The sequence below is a fragment of the Acipenser ruthenus genome, chromosome 60 (assembly GCF_902713425.1).
Source record: "Acipenser ruthenus chromosome 60, fAciRut3.2 maternal haplotype, whole genome shotgun sequence".
Classification (NCBI taxonomy): domain Eukaryota; kingdom Metazoa; phylum Chordata; class Actinopteri; order Acipenseriformes; family Acipenseridae; genus Acipenser; species Acipenser ruthenus.
In genome coordinates, this window is record NC_081248.1 from 2,040,948 (window position 1) to 2,063,996 (window position 23,049).

The following is a 23,049-nucleotide window of genomic DNA, read 5'->3' on the forward strand; positions in this document are numbered from 1 at the left end:
CCATTATTTTTGCCTCTGCCATTGTGATAGCCTGAAACACACCCGCCAGCTAACTTCATAGTACATCGTGATTTAAGCTTTTTGACTGTGTTGTTTTGCTTTAGTTTTATAAACGTTAATTTGTCTGTTACTGTATTATTAAGGTTCATTAACATACACTTGCTTTTACTTATTCAGTTCATCTCATATGTTGATGCACGTGCGTCATGACAAGTAACATGTATGTATTTATTTATTGATTCATATCGTGTCTGGTGGCTAACTCCATCTTAGAGAACACTTCCACTATAAGAACACTTTGCTTGCTTCCAGAGGAGTGTTCTCTCAGCCAGAGAGTACTGTATAGCCACGTTTACTTTTTGTGCTCTATAATAGAATATACAGATTTTCTAGCTATAAATATATTCTCAAAAAAGAAGGAAATTCTTTGCAGTGAACTTTGTTAATGCATCAGTTATGACTGATATTAAAACGACAAAAGTAGGGAAATGCAATGTTAGAGTTTTTAACCCTAACTCTGCATCCCTCCCACCCCCCTTGCAAGCAGTAGAAGAGGCTACACAAGCAACCACAGACAGCCACCATCAGTTAAGACAAACGACAAACAACTCTCTGCAGATAACACAAGAGACATCCATCATCATGGTCCACAGTCCAAAGGTACTCTTCTGGTATCATCCATTAGGTTGATTTAAGATAGTTTCATTAAAGCTGCAGACAGACAGACAAACAGACAGAGAGCCCCACAATCCTGTTTAGTTTGACACAATATAATTCCTACTTCTTGGTGTCTGTGTTAATTTACTACATTCTTCCAGAGTCTTCTGTGTGCTGTATCAGAAATAATAAGTTATAGACAGAAAGACAGCCAGACAGCCAGACAGATAGACAGACCTACAGATAGATAGACAAGCAGGAAGGTAGATAGATAAACAGACAGATATAAAGACAAACAGACATATATTAATAAATAACAGACAAGGAATAAATGATGTTTGAGTTCTTATTTTATTGAAGTGATTATACATGGACATTTTTGGTGTTTGTCTTAATATATTCCATTCAGTGTGAGACAGCTCTCTGCAGTCCAACAGAGAAACTCAATTTTGAGATAAAATGAAAAGAGCCCATCCTCCCAGAGCATGTCGGGGTAACACTGCGCTTGTGGGGTACAGCTTGCTTATTGCAATTATTTGCATCTGACCTTCCTCTCTGACCTCTCCCTCTCTCTCTCGCCTCCCTCCTCTCCCTCCACAGCACTTGGGGTTGAGCTTACTAAAATAATGTGTATGTATGTGTGACCCCCTCTCTCTCCCCCTCTCCCCTCTCACTGGTTTCCCTCATCACAGTGTTTGATTTCAGACACCACTCTGTTTGTGAACAGCTTGTACTGCAGCCAGGTGGGCTCTGAAAGAAACAAACAAACATAATTAGATCAGATCATCAATAATAATGGTAATAATAAAATAAATGAATGACCATTATAAAGATCATATAAAAACAAGTGGCGGCACTAAAAATAATATTAATTACAATAAAAAAATAAATTAAAATCATAACATTTATCACAGTAATCCCAATAGAAATACTACCAAACACAATAACAATGTATTCATGATGCAAAGGTATTAACACATCTACCACTAATGTATGTCTCTCAGTGTGAGCTGGCTCCTTCTATTGCTGTACCGTCATAGCAGGGTGGGAGTGGCAGGGTCCCGTCGAAGCATTCTGATTGGATGGTGTAGCTGCAGCGCCTCGCCTCGTCCCGGCAGTAGAAGGACACGCCCTCCCCGTGTTGTACCTGCCCCCCCTGCACCTCGTAGGGCCAGAGCTTCTTCCCGTTATACAAGACCCTGCTGCGCTGAGCCGGGATTGCACAGCGGGCTGAAATCAGGGGAGAGAGCAGGAGAAATCAACACAACCCTTATAAAATGTGTACCACAGTAAATGCTCACAGTCATTCCCTCTCCCACTCTGTGTTTTGCAATGCTTCCCTATGCTTTACCAGACCTCTCTGTGCTTTACAATGCTTCCCTATGCTTTACCACACCTCTCTGTGTTTTACAATGCTTCCCTATGCTTCACCAGACCTCTCTGTGCTTTACAATGCTTCCCTATGCTTTACCACACCTCTCTGTGCTTTACAATGCTTCCCTATGCTTTACCACACCTCTCTGTGTTTTACAATGCTTCCCTATGCTTCACCAGACCTCTCTGTGCTTTACAATGCTTCCCTATGCTTTACCACACCTCTCTGTGCTTTACAATGCTTCCCTATGCTTTACCACACATCTCTGTGCTTTACAATGCTTCCCTATGCTTTACCACACCTCTCTGTGCTTTACAATGCTTCCCTATGCTTTACCAGACCTCTCTGTGCTTTACAATGCTTCCCTATGCTTTACCACACCTCTCTGTGTTTTACAATGCTTCCCTATGCTTTACCAGACCTCTCTGTGCTTTACAATGTTTCCCTGTGTTTTACCACACCTCTCTGTGCTTCACAATGCTTCCCTATGCTTTACCACACCTCTCTGTGCTTTACAATGCTTCCCTATGCTTTACCACACCTCTCTGTGCTTTACAATGCTTCCCTAAGCTTTTCCACACCTCTCTGTGCTTTACAATGCTTCCCTATGCTTTACCAGACCTCTCTGTGCTTTACAATGCTTCCCTATGCTTTACCAGACCTCTCTGTGCTTTACAATGCTTCCCTAAGCTTTACCACACCTCTCTGTGCTTTACAATGCTTCCCTAAGCTTTACCACACCTCTCTGTGCTTTACAATGCTTCCCTATGCTTTACCAGACCTCTCTGTGCTTTACAATGCTTCCCTAAGCTTTACCACACCTCTCTGTGCTTTACAATGCTTCCCTAAGCTTTTCCACACCTCTCTGTGCTTTACAATGCTTCCCTGTACTTTACCATACCTCTCTGTGCTTTACAATGCTTCCCTGTGCTTTACCAGACCTCTCTGTGCTTTACAATGCTTCCCTATGCTTTACCATGCTTTCACTGTGCTTTATTACAGTTTCACGTGCTTTTACTGTGGGGCACTTTAAGGGAAATCAGAGGAGAAATCAGGGGAAAATAATACAAATCTTGAAAAAAGAGCCAAAAATGCATGCAAGACCAGCAGAAATCATGACAAATCTTTTAAAACTAAAAATAAAATCGATGCCATCATGCAAGAACAGTGACAAATCATGAACGAGAAACAACAGGAACAGCTAAAAGGCATAAAAAAGTAGAACTCATGAAAGGCAATCAGGTAAAAATAAATACGAAAAACACTAAATTATGAAAATTCACCTCGGCAGAAGGGGGTTGGGCTCCAGGTGCCGTTTGATTGGCACACAACTCGGTTGGAGCCGTCCAATAGGAAGCCCTTCCTGCAGAGGTAGTAGATGACCTCACCGGCCTCATACTGCTTCCTCTGAACAGCAACCAGGTAACCATGGGAGAGCTCGAGAGGGGGGGAGCAGAGCACCACTGGGATACAGAGAGAGAGAGACAGAGAGAGATAAACATGGGAGAGCTCGAGAGGGGGGGAGCAGAGCACCACTGGGATACAGAGAGAGAGACAGAGAGAGATAAACATGGGAGAGCTCGAGAGGGGGGGAGCAGTGCACCACTGGGATACAGAGAGAGAGACAGAGAGAGATAAACATGGGATAGCTCGAGAGGGGGGGAGCAGTGCACCACTGGGATACAGAGAGAGAGACAGAGAGAGATAAACATGGGAGAGCTCGAGAGGGGGGAGCAGAGCACCACTGGGATACAGAGAGAGAGACAGAGAGAGATAAACATGGGAGAGCTTGAGAGGGGGGAGCAGAGCACCACTGGGATACAGAGAGTGAGACAGAGAGAGATAAACATGGGAGAGCTCGAGAGGGGGGAGCAGAGCACCATTGGGATACAGAGAGAGACAGAGAGAGATAAACATGGGAGAGCTCGAGAGGGGGGGAGCAGAGCACCACTGGGATACAGAGAGAGAGACAGAGAGAGATAAACATGGGAGAGCTCGAGAGGGGGGAGCAGAGCACCATTGGGATACAGAGAGAGACAGAGAGAGATAAACATGGGAGAGCTCGAGAGGGGGGGAGCAGAGCACCACTGGGATACAGAGAGAGAGACAGAGAGAGATAAACATGGGAGAGCTCGAGAGGGGGGGAGCAGTGCACCACTGGGATACAGAGAGAGAGACAGAGAGAGATAAACATGGGAGAGCTTGAGAGGGGGGGGCAGTGCACCACTGGGATACAGAGAGAGAGACAGAGAGAGATAAACATGGGAGAGCTCGAGAGGGGGGAGCAGAGCACCACTGGGATACAGAGAGAGAGACAGAGAGAGATAAACATGGGAGAGCTCGAGAGGGGGGGAGCAGTGCACCACTGGGATACAGAGAGAGAGACAGAGAGAGATAAACATGGGAGAGCTCGAGAGGGGGGGGCAGTGCACCACTGCACCACAACCAGGTAACCATGGGAGAGCTCGAGAGGGGGGGAGCAGTGCACCACTGGGATACAGAGAGAGAGACAGAGAGAGATAAACATGGGAGAGCTCGAGAGGGGGGGAGCAGAGCACCACTGGGATACAGAGAGAGAGACAGAGAGAGATGAACATGGGAGAGCTCGAGAGGGGGGAGCAGTGCACCACTGGGATACAGAGAGAGAGACAGAGAGAGATAAACATGGGAGAGCTTGAGAGGGGGGAGCAGAGCACCACTGGGATACAGAGAGTGAGACAGAGAGAGATAAACATGGGAGAGCTCGAGAGGGGGGAGCAGAGCACCACTGGGATACAGAGAGAGACAGAGAGAGATAAACATGGGAGAGCTCGAGAGGGGGGGAGCAGTGCACCACTGGGATACAGAGAGAGAGACAGAGAGAGATAAACATGGGAGAGCTCGAGAGGGGGGGAGCAGTGCACCACTGGGATACAGAGAGAGAGACAGAGAGAGATAAACATGGGAGAGCTTGAGAGGGGGGGGCAGTGCACCACTGGGATACAGAGAGAGAGACAGAGAGAGATAAACATGGGAGAGCTCGAGAGGGGGGAGCAGAGCACCACTGGGATACAGAGAGAGAGACAGAGAGAGATAAACATGGGAGAGCTCGAGAGGGGGGGAGCAGTGCACCACTGGGATACAGAGAGAGAGACAGAGAGAGATAAACATGGGAGAGCTCGAGAGGGGGGGGCAGTGCACCACTGCACCACAACCAGGTAACCATGGGAGAGCTCGAGAGGGGGGGAGCAGTGCACCACTGGGATACAGAGAGAGAGACAGAGAGAGATAAACATGGGAGAGCTCGAGAGGGGGGGAGCAGAGCACCACTGGGATTCAGAGAGAGACAGAGAGAGATAAACATGGGAGAGCTCGAGAGGGGGGAGCAGTGCACCACTGGGATACAGAGAGAGAGACAGAGAGAGATAAACATGGGAGAGCTCGAGAGGGGGGAGCAGTGCACCACTGGGATACAGAGAGAGAGACAGAGAGAGATAAACATGGGAGAGCTCGAGAGGGGGGAGCAGTGCACCACTGCACCACAACCAGGTAACCATGGGAGAGCTTGAGAGGGGGGGAGCAGTGCACCACTGGGATACAGAGAGAGAGACAAAGAGAGATAAACATGGGAGAGAGGAGTGAGAGGAGACACACACACACACTGACACATAGACACACTGACACACACACACACTAACATAGACACACTGACACATGCGCACACACACACACTGACACATAGACACATACACTAACATAGACACACTGACACACACACGCACACACACACACACACACACTGACACACAGATACACACACACTGAGATATACACCCAGACACACACAGACACACAGAGACACACGCACACAAACAGACGAACACACACTGACACAGTCACACTGACACACACACACACACACACACACACAGACAGACTTGACTCACGTCTGCATGTTGGCTCTGGATGTTTCCATGTTTGGTTTTCTTGGCAGTAATTCTCAGAGACGCCAAGCAGCTCAAAACTGAGGAGAAAAGTCAGAGAAATCAGGGAAATCAGCAACCAGAAAAAAGATCACTGAGGATTTGAAATCTGAAAAAAAAATGGATCTCCGACAGACAGACAGACAGTGGCAATGCAGACAGACAGACAGACGGTTTGGTTCGCAGTCTAATTAAAGGGTGATAATGTATTAAAGGCTAATACGAGGTGAGATCATGGATTTCACAGATGATTCGCACTCCTTTGGGGGGCAGTGGTAATGTTAATACATTGTGGTACACTGTGATGTTGCTCTCACCCCGGGTTGCAGGTGTAGTTAATAGTTGCTCCAACTGTGAATCTGCCCCCGCTGTTGAAACCGTTCTCTATCTGCCCCGGGGCGGGGCAAGTGAGAGGGGTCTCTGTCGGTTCAGCTAAAGAAAAGAAAAAAAAACTGAAGCAAAACGTGATTCTCAAACGAGATTCATCACACAGCTCTCAAACAAGATTCATTACACAGCTCTCAAACGAGATTCATTACAGCTCTCAAACAAGATTCATTACACATCTCTCAAACGAGATTCATTACAGCTCTCAAACGAGATTCATCACAGCTCTCAAACAAGATTCATCACAGCTCTCAAACGAGATTCATTACAGCTCTCAAACGAGATTCACTACACATCTCTCAAACGAGATTCATCACACAGCTCTCAAACGAGATTCATCTCACAGCTCTCAAACGAGATTCATTACACAGCTCTCAAACGAGATTCATCACACAGCTCTCAAACAAGATTCACTACACAGCTCTCAAACAAGATTCATTACAGCTCTCAAACGAGATTCATCACAGCTCTCAAACGAGATTCATCACAGCTCTCAAACGAGATTCATTACACATCTCTCAAACGAGATTCATCACAGCTCTCAAACGAGATTCATCACAGCTCTCAAACGAGATTCATCACAGCTCTCAAACGAGATTCATCACAGCTCTCAAACGAGATTCATTACAGCTCTCAAACGAGATTCATCACAGCTCTCAAACGAGATTCATTACAGCTCTCAAACGAGATTCATCACACATCTCTCAAACAAGATTCATCACACAGCTCTCAAACGAGATTCACTACACATCTCTCAAACGAGATTCATTACACATCTCTCAAACGAGATTCATCACACAGCTCTCAAACGAGATTCATTACACATCTCTCAAACGAGATTCATTACACATCTCTCAAACGAGATTCATCACAGCTCTCAAACGAGATTCATCTCACAGCTCTCAAACGAGATTCATTACACAGCTCTCAAACGAGATTCATCACACAGCTCTCAAACAAGATTCACTACACAGCTCTCAAACAAGATTCACTACACAGCTCTCAAACAAGATTCACTACACAGCTCTCAAACAAGATTCATTACAGCTCTCAAACGAGATTCATCACAGCTCTCAAACGAGATTCATCACAGCTCTCAAACGAGATTCATTACACATCTCTCAAACGAGATTCATCACAGCTCTCAAACGAGATTCATCACAGCTCTCAAACGAGATTCATCACAGCTCTCAAACGAGATTCATTACAGCTCTCAAACGAGATTCATCACAGCTCTCAAACGAGATTCATTACACATCTCTCAAACGAGATTCATCACACAGCTCTCAAACGAGATTCACTACACATCTCTCAAACAAGATTCATCACAGCTCTCAAACGAGATTCATCACACATCTCTCAAACAAGATTCATCACACAGCTCTCAAACGAGATTCACTACACATCTCTCAAACGAGATTCATCACACATCTCTCAAACGAGATTCATTACACATCTCTCAAACGAGATTCATCACACAGCTCTCAAACGAGATTCATTACACATCTCTCAAACGAGATTCATTACACATCTCTCAAACGAGATTCATCACAGCTCTCAAACGAGATTCATTACACAGCTCTCAAACGAGATTCACTACACATCTCTCAAACGAGATTCATCACACAGCTCTCAAACGAGATTCACTACACATCTCTCAAACGAGATTCATCACACAGCTCTCAAACGAGATTCACTACACATCTCTCAAACAAGATTCATCACAGCTCTCAAACGAGATTCATCACACATCTCTCAAACAAGATTCATCACACAGCTCTCAAACGAGATTCATTACACAGCTCTCAAACGAGATTCATCACAGCTCTCAAACAAGATTCATCACACAGCTCTCAAACGAGATTCATCACAGCTCTCAAACGAGATTCATCACACATCTCTCAAACAAGATTCATCACACAGCTCTCAAACGAGATTCATTACACAGCTCTCAAACGAGATTCATCACAGCTCTCAAACAAGATTCATCACACAGCTCTCAAACGAGATTCATCACAGCTCTCAAACGAGATTCATCACACAGCTCTCAAACGAGATTCATTACACAGCTCTCAAACGAGATTCATCACAGCTCTCAAACAAGATTCATCACAGCTCTCAAACAAGATTCATCACAGCTCTCAAACAAGATTCATCAAAGCTCTCAAACGAGATTCATCACAGCTCTCAAACGAGATTCATCACAGCTCTCAAACAAGATTCATCACAGCTCTCAAACGAGATTCATCACAGCTCTCAAACGAGATTCATCACACAGCTCTCAAACGAGATTCATCACAGCTCTCAAATGAGCAATTTTAAAGCTTTTACATCAAACATACATTCCATGTTATATCTGTTACAAGATGAAGAGTTTTTTAATGTTGCTCTGCTTTGTCTGTGTGTTTCCTATTACTCAATGTGAATGCGAGCTTGTGGCAAGTTACTGATAAGGACACACATTCCTTATTTGGGTCTGATACATGGAGGTTGTCAGTGTTTGTACTCTTCTGTACCAATTTATATGTCTTGTAATCTCTTTTTAGTTATAGATCTTATAGCAGTGTGTGTGTGTGTTAGATGCATGGATTGTGAGTGCATTATCTTAGGAAATTAGAAGTGACCAAGAGATCAATGGTATAGGAGGATACCAAGTTGTCATGAAGAACAGTTTAGAAAAGAAAGAGTCGTTGAAGAATGATGTCACCACAGGTATAAAAAAGGCTTGTTTAGAGGAGACTGCTACACCAATAAAGTATTAGTATGAAACTGACTAATTGTTGCACTGAGCAAATCCTTCTGGGAATCCATGCAATAGCACTCTCACCAGGGAGCCACTTATCATCTGCTGCTACACCAGGGTAAAGAAATCTCTGTTTGCACAAGCAATGCTTTCAGATCACGCTGCACTTCCTTGGTCACCTGGAGGGTGAAATTACACCCCTTCAACGGCTTCTTTCATTAACCAATCAGCTGCTGCTTCCCCTGCTGACTGACACGCTTTCAGACACTGACACGTTCAGGTGACCTGGGAAGTAAAGTAGTCAACAGACTTCCTGGATGGCAAGGCAAGCAAACTAAGAGTTTAGAGTTGTACCAGGTGTCTGTCTTAAAATGAAAATCCATGTTTGCTCTGCATCTTTCAGAACTGCACATTTGAGAGCTGTGAAGCGAATGGAAATGCAGGACAGGTCAGATTGTTAGCTACAATATTTGTAACATTTTAAAACGTTTACTACAGAATATAGACAGGACACACATGTATTGAGACTTACACACAGAAACACAGAAAGGCTCCTCCCCACTCCAGTGTCGGTCCCCTTGGCAACGGCGAATCACAACCTGGCGCCCGTCAGCCATCATGAATCCTTCCTGACAGCTCACCTCAATGAGAGCAGAGAAAGAAGGAGAGGGGGAGAGGAGGAGAGAGACAGAGTGAGGGGAGGAGAGGGGCCAAGGGCAGGAGCGAGCTATAGAGAGCGGAGAGTGGAGAGAGAGTGAGGGGAGAGAGGAGAGCAGACGAGAGGAGAGAGAGAGGAAGAAAGAGGAGAGAGTGGAGATATGAGAGAAAGAGGAGAGAGGAAGGAGAGAGAGAGTAGCTATATAAATAGATATATTAATACCTATGTTAATGTAGTTATATTAATAGACTCAATTGGAAAATATATCAGCAAAACACATATTTTCCCCAATACAAATATGATACAAATATGATTCCCTACCACGACCCATAAGAACATAAGAACATAAGAACATAAGAACATAAGAATATAAGAACGTTTACAAACGAGAGGAGGCCATTCAGCCCATCTTGCTCGTTTGCTTGTTAGTAGCTTATTGATCCCAGAATCTCATCAAGCAGCTTCTTGAAGGATCCCAGGGTGTCAGCTTCAACAACGTTACTGGGGAGATGCACTGGAGATCCCCACAAAATAAGAGATGCTCAGAGATAGCAACCCAAAAATTGTTGACCCTGCTTCCCAGACACAAGTCATCAGCTGATTAACACCGGAGTCACCCACGCATTTTCCACAGCATTGTAACCGAGAACCACCTGTACGACAGCGTGCACCTGAATCACACCGGTATCAGAGAACCAACTCCCCAGTAATGTTGTTGAAGCTGACACCCTGGGATCCTTCAAGAAGCTGCTTGATCCTTCAAGAAGCTGCTTGAGAACAGCTCCATGTAAGTAGAAGCTTTTTTTTTTTAGTATTGAGGTATTACTTAGGCTATTGGAAATACCCACGAAGTATCCACCGCTGGGATAATGAAGCCTGAAGGCTACCAGATTTCACTGTATAAAAAGAACAACAGCTCCCATCACCCCTCACTGTTCGTGCCAGAGCAGAGGCATGCTGGGAGCTGTAGTTATCCTTCAGTGTTTCTCCCACCTGGTGACACACAGCTCCACCCACACTCTCCATCACAGAGACACTTCCTCCTGATTGGACAGTCCTGGTCCTGGAGACAGGCCTTCAGGCAGCCACGCCCCCTTTCTGAAGGCCCAGCCCTCTCAGGACAAGACTCCGCCTCCTGGGCTGAAGCAGGGGATAAAAACACAAAACATTCAGAGTTGGAAGAGAGAGAATGAAATATATAAAAGCAACTCTACAATATATAAATTACATTTATCTAACCGCTTCTAAGGGAACCAGAATTATGTTATTTTTCTATGTATAAGTTATATAATTCCTTCTTCTTGGTGTCTGTGTGAGTTTACTAGTCTTCCAGTATTAAGTTTCATTAAAGCAACAGACAGACAGACAGACAGACAGACAGACAGACAGACAGACCACCCAATTTGACTGTAATCAGTGCATTCCATAGGTGTAATCAAGACACATCAGACTCATTTGAACAGTCTATGTGGTCCCCCATGAGTCACACATGGGGTCCGTAGGTGATCATCAACACATTGAATGGTGTTCACAGAGAGACAGGCTGCACCCTGTACAATTACATTATATTTTTGTGGCAAAATAATTATAGAATGAGACCCTGCAGTTGGAATTACCATAGGCATCAACATAAGACTGGATTCCAACATTTAGATCATGACTGCAGTGTAAATAACAATAGACCTCTTAGTTACCACAACATCTCTGTGCAAGCAGCTCAGCCTGGATTATATGCTGCACTGAAAGACACACGCAAGACAAAATATATGTTACTTTCATTTTAAATTAAAAATGACTTTTGTTTTTACAGTTTTGTATGTACATATACCTGTTTACACACTAGTTTCTTTTGAAATGTTTAATTTATTATAGTTTTTCATTTTTTGAAGTAGTGCTTTATATGTGGTAAGTTAGAAAATAACCCCTTTTATGTTTAATTGTTCATTTAAATACGACGTTTCAGCGATATGAGAGGGAGGTCTCTTTAGATAACAAAAAAGAACGCTCTCGAGGGCGCATGCCACAGGGGGTCCCCGAGACTTGAAAATTGGTATGGGGGTCCCCCTCACGCCCCAGGTTGATCCCAGCTGGGAAGGGCCCCAATTTTTACTTTTTTTGAGCTGAAAAGCTATTGGAAATCTAAGTTCACTGATACACTTGAAAATGTGAAAATTTGTTCAGAATGTGCAATTTGAAAAGGGTTGGGTCCCTTTGAAAGAGGGGCCCCAGACATGACCCTGAGAAGCTGAAGAGGGGTTCTAGGCCCCGGGGTCCTAGAGATGTGACACGAGAAGAGTCGTTTTGGGCATTTTTGACGGGGCGTATCTCTGGTTCTGTGGGGGTGAGGAACTTTAAATGTTTTGTGGCGGGGCCCCGCACATGGGGTGTCCGTTTGCATGATTCTAGGTGCCAGGACAGCTTGGCAAAGTGCATTCGTTTACCACGGCACTGAGTTTTCGGGTATCACTATACCATTTTATGACAGACAGACAGACAGACAGTGCCTCACAATCCTGTTCAGTTTAAAACTTGAATTCCTTCTTCTTGGTGTCTGTGATAGTTTACTGAATTTTTCCAGAGTTTAGTTTCATCAAAGCTGCAGACGGACAATAAACTAACACAGACACCAAAAAGAAGGGATTATATTACAGAGTCAAACTGAACAAGATTGTTGGACACTGCGGCACTGAATATCAAAAGTGTCTTCTGACAGTCCGAAACTCACTGTCTCCGTCTGTTTTTACTCACAAACTTTGCTTTCATCATAAAATGAAACACTTTTTTGCTGTTTTCCGACAAGTAGAATATGTGTAATTTACATAAAGGTGGCAGAATAACTAGAATTTAGTATTTAAATGAGAAACCTATATGTTAATGATGCAAATGGCAGTTTTTATTCATTTATTCATTTCAGGATTTGTATCACTGGACAGGTGTGATTGAAAGGTAATAAAGACTGCGTGAAACAAAACAGGCGTGTGTTTCAGGAGATACGGAGAAAATGGAGACGATACATTTAATAGAACATAATAAAGCAAGTACATCAGGACAGAGAGAAAGAAAGTGAAGTCAGAGAGCTCTTATTTTAATACAATGTTGTAAATGTATGTTCTGTATTCATTAAATTATAGTTTCATGAAACCCGGTTGCACTTTATGCACTTTTTGCACTAGAAGACTAGCTCTACCTCCGCTACGCTCCCCTGCCTCCAGAGCCCGCTCCTTCTCCACCCTTGCTCCGCAGTGGTGGAATGACCTTCCTACAGATGTCAGGACTGCCCAGTCCCTGACCACATTCCGGCGCCTCCTTAAGACTCACCTCTTCAAAGAGCACCTGTAGAACTCCTCTGTTTGTATCCTGGGACACTATCACCCTTCATGTAAATGTGCTTTATTTTGCTCTTATCTGCCCCCTATTTTACTGCATTTAATCCTGTACTTCAGAATACTGTAATCTGCCAAGTGTTTAACCTGTAGTACTTTGTATTTAATCATATCCTGATGTAACTATCACTATTTAATCATATCCTGATGTCACTATCACTATTATCTGCTGTATTATTGAATTGTGGTTTGTCACACTTGTACTTTGCTTGAACAAAAGTTATTGTATTTCTTGCTCTTATTGTATTACTTGTATTGTAACACTTGAAATGTATTTGCTTACGATTGTAAGTCGCCCTGGATAAGGGCGTCTGCTAAGAAATAAATAATAATAATAATAATAATAATAATAATAATAATAATAATAATAATAATAATAATAATGAAAATGAATAAATATAAATATGAATAAATGTATGATAGGATCTCATATAAACAACTGGTGGCAAAGAAGGACAAGGCTGTGAGTGATACTGGCAATGCATGACCTAAATCCTCTTTAAGTTCATCACATAAATACAATATCATATCTTTATCCATTCTATATCTTGGTAGCACTTGCTCTTCTGTAAGGTCCAAACAGGTGACTCTTTGAGGATACACCGGTGGAGTATAGCTTGGGTGTCGTCTACGATTCCATACTGGGGGGGGGGGGGGGGGGGGCTAAATAATCCATTTTGTCCTCTAACAGCAGCGATCAGCACACTGGGCTCCATCACCATTAGTAGAGGCAAAGGGTCACTCCACCCACAGCAGACCCTTTTCATTTTAGCACGGAGTCTGATTGAATTGGGATCCCTTCCCATCTCCGTTAGAACACTTTGAAACATGTGGAACCACTTTAGACGGAAAATACTCACTCTGCTCACATCAAACCTTTTGATCAGCTACCCTATCATTTGCATAACATTCCTCATACTGTCGGAATTGGGTTTATGACTGTTCTCATCCTTCCTGGCCATTTTTGATTTTTGCTCAGAACACGAAAAACAGTCGTTAAGTTAACAAATCAGCAAATTAATATAAACCAAAAGCATGTAACTGTACTAACAATTACATTCTCTTAATAAATAAATACTTTAATGTAGATGCAATCGTATCTCCTTTCGGTTCGCATAAACATCCACAATGTTCTCTAGGCTCAGCTTTGCAGTCAAATCAGCTTCAATGTGAAGAAGAGCCAGTGAAGAAAGTCTTTCGTCTCCCATTGTTGAACGCAGTCAGTTTCTGATTCGTCTCATCGCCGAAAAGCTTCTTTCAGACGTGGTTGTCCCGACAGGCAAAGTCAGAGCCAATTGAACGAGTTTCTAGTAGTTCGGGTAAAGGATTTCACTTCTTCTCGAAGCTTTGGAAATGTAAGAGGAGATTCAGTAGTGGCTAAGATTTCCATTTCTGCAGTTGCAAGATGTGGATTAATGTTGAGTGAGCCTGCAAACTGCTGCAAGAGCGCCTCAATGTCTTTTTTGTCGCACTGTAACACTGAATCACAGGCTCTTGAAATTACCATTGATTCTTTTGAGAACCGCCTTTCTAATTCTCTAGTTATGGCATCCAACACAGGCAGATATAGCTGATGATGCCAACAGGTTTTTTCAGGTGCTACAACCTCAGATGTTTCAGGTGTACTTGCTGCCTCTTCTACACCCTCTCTTTGACACAAAGTTATTGGAACAATGTAATCTTTGAGAGTAGCTGGGGTTTTGACAACTCTTCTTCTTCTTGGTGTTTGTGTGTCTTCGTCTGGCACTGCAGAGTTATGCTCCTGGCAGAATGCTGTTATTAATTTCCACATCTCATTCCAGCCATCTTCACGTCTGCATTTCACAAAGTACACCTTTGTCTTCACTGTTATGCAGGAAGCTTTTGCAAGTGTAATATCCACGCCTTGAAGTCCTTTGTGAGATACGGGAACAACTTTAAGTATATCTTGGACGATAAATAAGCATGCAATGAACTGCACTCTACTCATATGTTGATACAGACCACTTGATTCCACAGACCATCTTTCTCCTTGTTCATCGAGTTGTTTAAGACACAGCATGATGGCGCTGTATTGCATTTTTGCAGAAAACACACTTTTCCACTTGCATGCCCAACGTGTCTCGCTAGGCTGCACAATCTCTAGATGATTTAGACCCCAAACTTTCTGCATGTCGAGAAACATTTGGTGATTGGTTGGCTCAGCAAAAACAGAATACAATTTATCAATTACATTAAAAAACCAGACAGCAGAATGAGTTACTTTACAGAATTCTACAAGCACAAGGTTGAGTTTATGTGCCATACAATGTAAATACATTGCTAATGGATGGTCTTCTTTCAGTCGCTCCTGAACTCCATTAAGGTGTCCTGACATCACTGATGCGCCATCATAAGACTGTGTAGCTATTTGCAGATTCTGCATTCCGGTTGTCTCTAAACCTTTCTTTATGGCAGTATAAATGCTGTTTGCATTTCGGGAAGATGAGCAATTGATGAAACACAAAAACCTTTCTTTAATTTCTGCATATCTGATACAAAGAGATGCTCTGTTTTAAATGACCAGGCCTCATCTGCAATTACACTAAAGAACCCAACTTGCTCTTGCTCTTATTGTATTACTTGTATTGTAACGCTTGAAATGTTTTTGCTTACGATTGTAAGTCGCCCTGGATAAGGGCGTCTGCTAAGAAATAAATAATAATAATAATAATAACTTCACTCACTGTTTCTACAATTTCTTTGCGAACCAAGTTGGGGCAAATCTGCAGCACTTTGTTTTGAAATTCAGGGCTTGTGTGATTAAATAACCTTCCTGCATTTTCCTGAATGATTCATCATACTTTGAAAAGAAATCACAAAATTCAAGGAAATGACCTTTCAGTTTAGATTCTTTTCCCTTGTCATGCCCTCGAAATGGTAAATTAAGTTTTGAAAGTAACTTGACTATATCACAGATCTGGGTAAGATAATCCTTGTTTCAAAGAGGATTCAAAGAACATTGTTTCAAAGAACATTTAAAGAGGAGGTTAAATGTCTAAGAGATAGAAATGGCAAAATCGCAAATATATTAAATGATTACTTTTCACAGATATTTACAAAGGAGGACACGGACAACATGCCCCACATGTCGACCTGTTCCTATCCAATTTTAAATAACTTTAGCATAACAGAGGCAGAAGTGTGAACGGGACTAGGAGCTCTTAAAATAAACAAATCCCCTGGGCCAGATGAGATCCTCCCAATAGTACTCAAAGAAATGAAAGAAGTTATTTACAAACCGCTAACCAAGATCATGCAACAGTCTCTTGACACAGGGGTTGTACCGACAGACTGGAAAATTGCAAACGTAATACCGATCCACAAAAAGGGAGATCAACAACATTATTGGGGAGTTGGTTCCAGACCCTCACAATTCTCTGTGTAAAAAAGTGCCTCCTATTTTCTGTTCTGAATGCCCCTTTATCTAATCTCCATTTGTGACCCCTGGTCCTTGTTTCTTTTTTCAGGTCAAAAAAGTCCCCTGGGTCGACATTGTCTATAACTTTTAGGATTTTGAATGTTTGAATCAAATCACCGCGTAGTCTTCTTTGTTCAAGACTGAATAGATTCAATTATTTTAGCCTGTCTGCATACGACATGCCTTTTAAACCCGGGATAATTCTGGTTGCTCTTCTTTGCACTCTTTCTAGAGCAGCAATATCCTTTTTGTATCGAGGTGACCAGAACAGAACACAATATTCTAGGTGAGGTCTTACTAATGCATTGTAAAGTTTTAACATTACTTCCCTTGATTTATAGAACTGATTTTTTTCTATTAATAGCGAAAAGCAGGCGCTGTAACTGTAGAAATATAAAGTGTAGCGAGGCTGTCAATCAAAGCAGAAATTCACAAATCAGAGCGAACAGATTGCCTTCATGTAGGCGGGATGTTAAGGTCATGTGATCGCTCTGCTTCAGATGTAAACAGTGTGTTCAGTATTAATAAAATTACAATATGTCGAGTCCGCTTCCAAAGAATACGTTTTGCACAGTATGAAGAACACAACAGGCAGCTGCAGGAGTTTGAATGCGTTTGTACCGTGGGCTCAGCTTTGAGGAGCTGGAATGGGTTTGTACCGTGGGCTCAGCTTTGAGGAGCTGGAATGGGTTTGTACCGTGGGCTCAGCTTTGAGGAGCTGGAATGGGTTTGTACCGCGGGCTCAGCTTTGAGGAGCTGGAATGGGTTTGTACCGTGGGCTCAGCTTTGAGGAGCTGGAATGGGTTTGTACCGCGGGCTCAGCTTTGAGGAGCTGGAATGGGTTTGTACCGCGGGCTCAGCTTTGAGGAGCTGGAATGGGTTTGTACCGCGGGCTCAGCTTTGAGGAGCTGGAATGGGTTTGTACCGTGGGCTCAGCTTTGAGGAGCTGGAATGGGTTTGTACCGTGGGCTCAGCTTTGAGGAGCTGGAATGGGTTTGTACCGCGGGCTCAGCTTTGAGGAGCTGGAATGGGTTTGTACCGTGGGCTCAGCTTTGAGGAGCTGGAATGGGTTTGTACCGCGGGCTCAGCTTTGAGGAGCTGGAATGGGTTTGTACCGCGGGCTCAGCTTTGAGGAGCTGGAATGGGTTTGTACCGTGGGTTCAGCTTTGAGGAGCTGGAATGGGTTTGTACCGCGGGCTCAGCTTTGAGGAGCTGGAATGGGTTTGTACCGCGGGCTCAGCTTTGAGGAGCTGGAATGGGTTTGTACCGCGGGCTCAGCTTTGAGGAGCTGGAATGGGTTTGTACCGCGGGCTCAGCTTTGAGGAGCTGGAATGGGTTTGTACCGCGGGTTCAGCTTTGAGGAGCTGGAATGGGTTTGTACCGCGGGCTCAGCTTTGAGGAGCTGGAATGGGTTTGTACCGCGGGCTCAGCTTTGAGGAGCTGGAATGGGTTTGTACCGCGGGCTCAGCTTTGAGGAGCTGGAATGGGTTTGTACCGCGGGCTCAGCTTTGAGGAGCTGGAATGGGTTTGTACCGCGGGCTCAGCTTTGAGGAGCTGGAATGGGTTTGTACCGCGGGCTCAGCTTTGAGGAGCTGGAATGGGTTTGTACCGTGGGCTCAGCTTTGAGGAGCTGGAATGGGTTTGTACCGCGGGCTCAGCTTTGAGGAGCTGGAATGGGTTTGTACCGCGGGCTCAGCTTTGAGGAGCTGGAATGGGTTTGTACCGCGGGTTCAGCTTTGAGGAGCTGGAATGGGTTTGTACCGCGGGCTCAGCTTTGAGGAGCTGGAATGGGTTTGTACCGCGGGCTCAGCTTTGAGGAGCTGGAATGGGTTTGTACCGCGGGCTCAGCTTTGAGGAGCTGGAATGGGTTTGTACCGCGGGCTCAGCTTTGAGGAGCTGGAATGGGTTTGTACCGCGGGCTCAGCTTTGAGGAGCTGGAATGGGTTTGTACCGCGGGTTCAGCTTTGAGGAGCTGGAATGGGTTTGTACCGCGGGCTCAGCTTTGAGGAGCTGGAATGGGTTTGTACCGCGGGCTCAGCTTTGAGGAGCTGGAATGGGTTTGTACCGCGGGCTCAGCTTTGAGGAGCTGGAATGGGTTTGTACCGCGGGCTCAGCTTTGAGGAGCTGGAATGGGTTTGTACCGCGGGCTCAGCTTTGAGGAGCTGGAATGGGTTTGTTCTTTTGTAGAAACGTTTTCATACTAACTCCTGTACTTGATAACATTCATTTAAAAATTCAATTGATGTCTCTGATTTAATACGTTTTTGTGACTAATTAGCGATTCACATTTAAAACATTGAGTACTCTGATGTGTGTTTCAATATTAACTAAATCAAGTTATTAATCAGACTCATACATCTCGTTACATACCGGTAACTGATTTATTAAAATGTTTGGATATGCTGCTGTTTTAAAATAACGCTAGAATATGTTTTATTGGAAAACAACAACAACAACAACAATAATAATAATAATAATAATAATAATAATAATAATAATAATAATAATAATAATAATAATAATAAACGTTTTTTGACTGATTCAAATTTTCATAAGTTTTCTTTTGGTTAAGTGGCGCAGCTGCGCTCCTATTATTTATTTTTTTTGATGGTGGGGGATGTTGCAAGCCAACTGAATGTGATTTTGCAAGTTGTATTTAGTGGTACAGACTAGTAGTGGAGAAAAAAGTAACTTGTGCGCGGCTCTCGTTTCCCTCTCTGTTGCGCGCATTCCTCTCTTCTGTGCGTTACAGTTCAGCGTGAGAGGTAACGGCTGCACGGTTTAGTTACACAGTGTTCAGAAATCAGGATTTCAGAGTCATGTTTTTGTGAGCGTTGTACTGGTTTTACTCAAAGTGATTCCTGCTCTGGTATTTATGAATGGGAATAATAAGAGACATGCACTTCTTTCGTGTTTGATGACCAAGAAAAATAACTGCATTTCTACAATGTTAAATTATACAAAGGGTTGATAAAAACGTCTGTCCAAAATTTTCCCTCAGTGCATATTGTATGTGATTTCCATCTTTCACAATATGTATTCAGATGAATAAAGGACAGTTTAGATTGGGTTTATTTATAATGTTACAGGTTTAAATATATAACATGTTTTTAATTTGATATTTTCAAACAGTGCAGAGTTTAAGTTACTTATTAAACGGTATAGTTAACTTGAAATCGCCAACAATCTAAAAGCTGAACAAAATTAAAAAGGTCAAATGAAGCTAATGCATAGTACAATTAAAGGTTCAATTAAGTAATTGAGAACTAAGTTGGCATGAAAACAGACACAGGGGTCCTCAGCACCAGGATCGGGAAGCCTTTCTCTAGACCAGGGCTTCTCAAACTCCGTCCTGGGGACCCGCTGTGGCTGCTGGATTTCATTCCAAACGAGCTCTCAGTTACTTAACTAGACCCTTGATTGAACTGATAATGTGCTTAATTAGACCTGTTTACTTGTTTTCAGCTCTTAAACAGTTGCAGTTCAAGTTATTAAATGTTATAGCTAACTTGAAATATGCCCTGCTCTAGAGGGCAACAGCAGTTACTTTGGGTTTGTTGCAATTGAAACACATTTTAATACGCAGCTGGGGATTATCTGCTTAGTTTGTTGCAATTGGTATTAACTTGCTTACTAGTTTAGTCCCGTCCTCCGTATAACCACGGGATCATCCCCAGTTAGGACTCTCCTTTCAGTTCGTTGCAATTGACCCGTAGATACTAAATCTGCAGTGCTTAAGAAAACAGCGAGACACTCATTCTAGATGCGATTTCATGTTCTCATGACCAGCCACAACTCCGACTTCAAGAAAAGTCTGGAGGAGCCCTGCCTCTCCACCCAGCCGTGCTGGCTGATACTGCTTACAAACGACAGCTCTGATGTTAACACAAAAATAACAAAACCATGAGAAAACAAAAACCATCCACAAAACAAAACTCATTTTTAAAAAAGCAACACACCTTTCAGCAGCGCTCACGCACACACCCGTCTCTTTCCCATCCACACCCAGCACTCACTGTGTCAGACAACAGGTAGATAGATGGATAGACAGACAGATAGATAGATAGATAGATAGATAGATAGATAGATAGATAGATAGATAGATAGATAGATAGATAGATAGATAGATAGATAGATAGATAGATAGATAGATTTAGTATACAATTCTTCTGTTCTTCTTACCTTCAGGTTGTAAAATGTTTGTTCCCAAAAAAATAAGAATGATCAAGTTTAACCTGTGTGCCATCTTCACAGTGTCAGTCTGCTTCACAAACCTAACAGAATAATACAGATACAGTGAGTGAGGGAGAGAGCGCAGAGGAGAGGCGAGGAGGGGGACAGAGCAGGGGAGAGGCGAGGAGGGGGAGAGGAGGGGAGAGAGCAGGGGAGAGGTGAGGCAAGGAGGGGGAGAGAGAGAGGAAAGGCAAGGAGGGGGGAGAGAGCAGGGGAGAGGTGAGGCAAGGAGGGGTAGAGAGCAGGGGAGAGGCGAGGCAAGGAGGGGGGGAGAGAGCAGGGGAGAGGCGAGGCAAGGATGGGGAGAGAGAGCAGGGGAGAGGCGAGGCAAGGATGGGGAGAGAGAAGGGGGAAGTTGAGGAGAGACAGATTCAAGATCGAGGGTACGAGGGGATAAGCAAGATTATTATTCTCTCGAGTTCAAGAAAGAGAAGGTTTCTTGATAAGAGGATGAAGAAACATTTTTTTAAAAAAAAGTAAGGTGAAAAGACAGATGTCAGAACCATGTCCCGGTCTAACTGGGAGTTTTCATATGGACAGAAATGGTCAATATATCTGTACATTTGCTACCTTAGCTTGGCAATGCTTTTGTGGCTTGTCATAAGACCATTATTGGCACTAAATTGAATGCAATTGAGAGGGAGGGCAGGCTCAGCATCTGTTTCTCGTTAGACAGATGTCAGGACTCTGATAAACATTACCTCCCGCACAGTCTTTGAATTCCACTAGCTGCAAGTTTCAACTTTCACCTAATTTTCAGTATCGAAATGAGCCTGGAATGTATTCAGAGAGGGGTTCAGAACATGCCAGACCTTTAAAGCGATACATATTTCTGTAACACAGACTATCCTAGTTAAAAACAAAACAACCAGCCTGTCAGTAACATCCCTCACTCACACCATGGCTGCACATCCAATCAGAGCTCTCAGTGTGAGGGAAAAGTCACTGCGCGTGACGTGTATCAACAGCATGTACAGAGCCGTGTAGAATAAGACATGCCAATGAAGAGTTTAATGGGAATTGGATAAGTGGTGTTGAAGACCATCATTAGGTAAGCCAATGAGGTGTCCTGGTAAAGTCTATTAAAATGATTTAGTGTGTGGAATAACTTCTTGTGTTCTCAAGATGTGAAAGTGCGACAGACAGACTTACAGACGTAGACAGACAGAATCTGATATTCTCAACAACTCGTGTTAAATAACTGTTGTTTAGCATTGATATGATAAAGGTGGCGCTCACATTAAACATGGATGCAACACGCCCCCTTCTTACCTTCTGATGCTGTTCTGTTGATGTCTGTGCTGCTTTGCCTCTGAGTTCAGGAGTTGCTCTTCAGTTCGTTTGCCATAGACACGTGCAGCACAGGCTAGGTCAGCCTGTGTTACAGCAGCCTTTATAGAAGTAAGAGCCAGCTTGGATCAAGTTTTGTTTTGCTGGCAATGGATTCACCTGCCATAGCACTGCCAATAAGGTGAACCCCATGGGACTGATTCACCTGCCATAGCACTGCCAATAAGGTGAACCCCATGGGACTGATTCACCTGCCATAGCACTGCCAATAAGGTGAACCCCATGGGACTGATTCACCTGCCATAGCACTGTATACATTATGGCATGTACACACTTGAGACAGACACCTATTGACATATACACACAGAGACACGTACATACTCCGACACACACACTCGCTGAGACAGACACTAAGACATACACACAGACGCTAACACACACTTAAACAGAGATACGCACACTGACACACACACATAGAGACACAAACACACACTGACAGACACTTAAGACATGCACACTGAGACACATACACACTTAGAAACAGACACAGACAGTCAAAAAATGTCAGATTTTTTAAAACACAAGAAATATTTTTAACTTTTTTTTTACTCAAATACATTTTTAAAAGGTTAACGTACATTGATTTATTACAGTATACGCATTATTATTATTATTATTATTATTATTATTATTATTATTATTATTATTATTATTAATAATCCAAAACAATAAACAGCACTATACAGGGTTTAAAAAGACAAAGGAAACATGGAATATTTCACATGGATAGTTCTGAGTTTATATATATATATAGATTTCATTTGCTTTACAAATTCTGCATTTTCTTTAATTCTCCATAAAATTGTACTGTTTAAAAATAGTCTTTCTTTTCATCACTTCTCAATTTTTCACCACCAAAAAA

The 23,049-nt window shown here is 43.2% G+C and overlaps 1 protein-coding gene across 2 annotated transcripts; it reads right to left on the minus strand.

Moving 5' to 3' along the window:
• Window positions 1-989: 989 nt before the first annotated feature.
• LOC117970155 (beta-2-glycoprotein 1-like) lies at window positions 990-20,975 on the minus strand. Of its 2 annotated transcripts, XM_059018565.1 has the most exons (9): window positions 20,787-20,975; window positions 11,477-11,521; window positions 10,776-10,922; window positions 9,657-9,851; window positions 6,312-6,426; window positions 5,959-6,035; window positions 3,316-3,495; window positions 1,690-1,887; window positions 990-1,407 (listed from the first exon to the last, which is right to left on the minus strand). In XM_059018565.1, the coding sequence occupies exons 1-9, from the start codon at window positions 20,848-20,850 to the stop codon at window positions 1,328-1,330; spliced, it is 1,101 nt and encodes a 366-aa protein (XP_058874548.1). In that variant the 5' UTR covers window positions 20,851-20,975; the 3' UTR covers window positions 990-1,327. The 2 variants fall into 2 exon arrangements, with proteins under 2 accessions (XP_058874548.1, XP_058874549.1); XM_059018566.1 differs by lacking the exon at window positions 11,477-11,521 and having other exon boundaries at window positions 20,787-20,971.
• Between the last annotated feature and the right edge of the window lie 2,074 nt (window positions 20,976-23,049).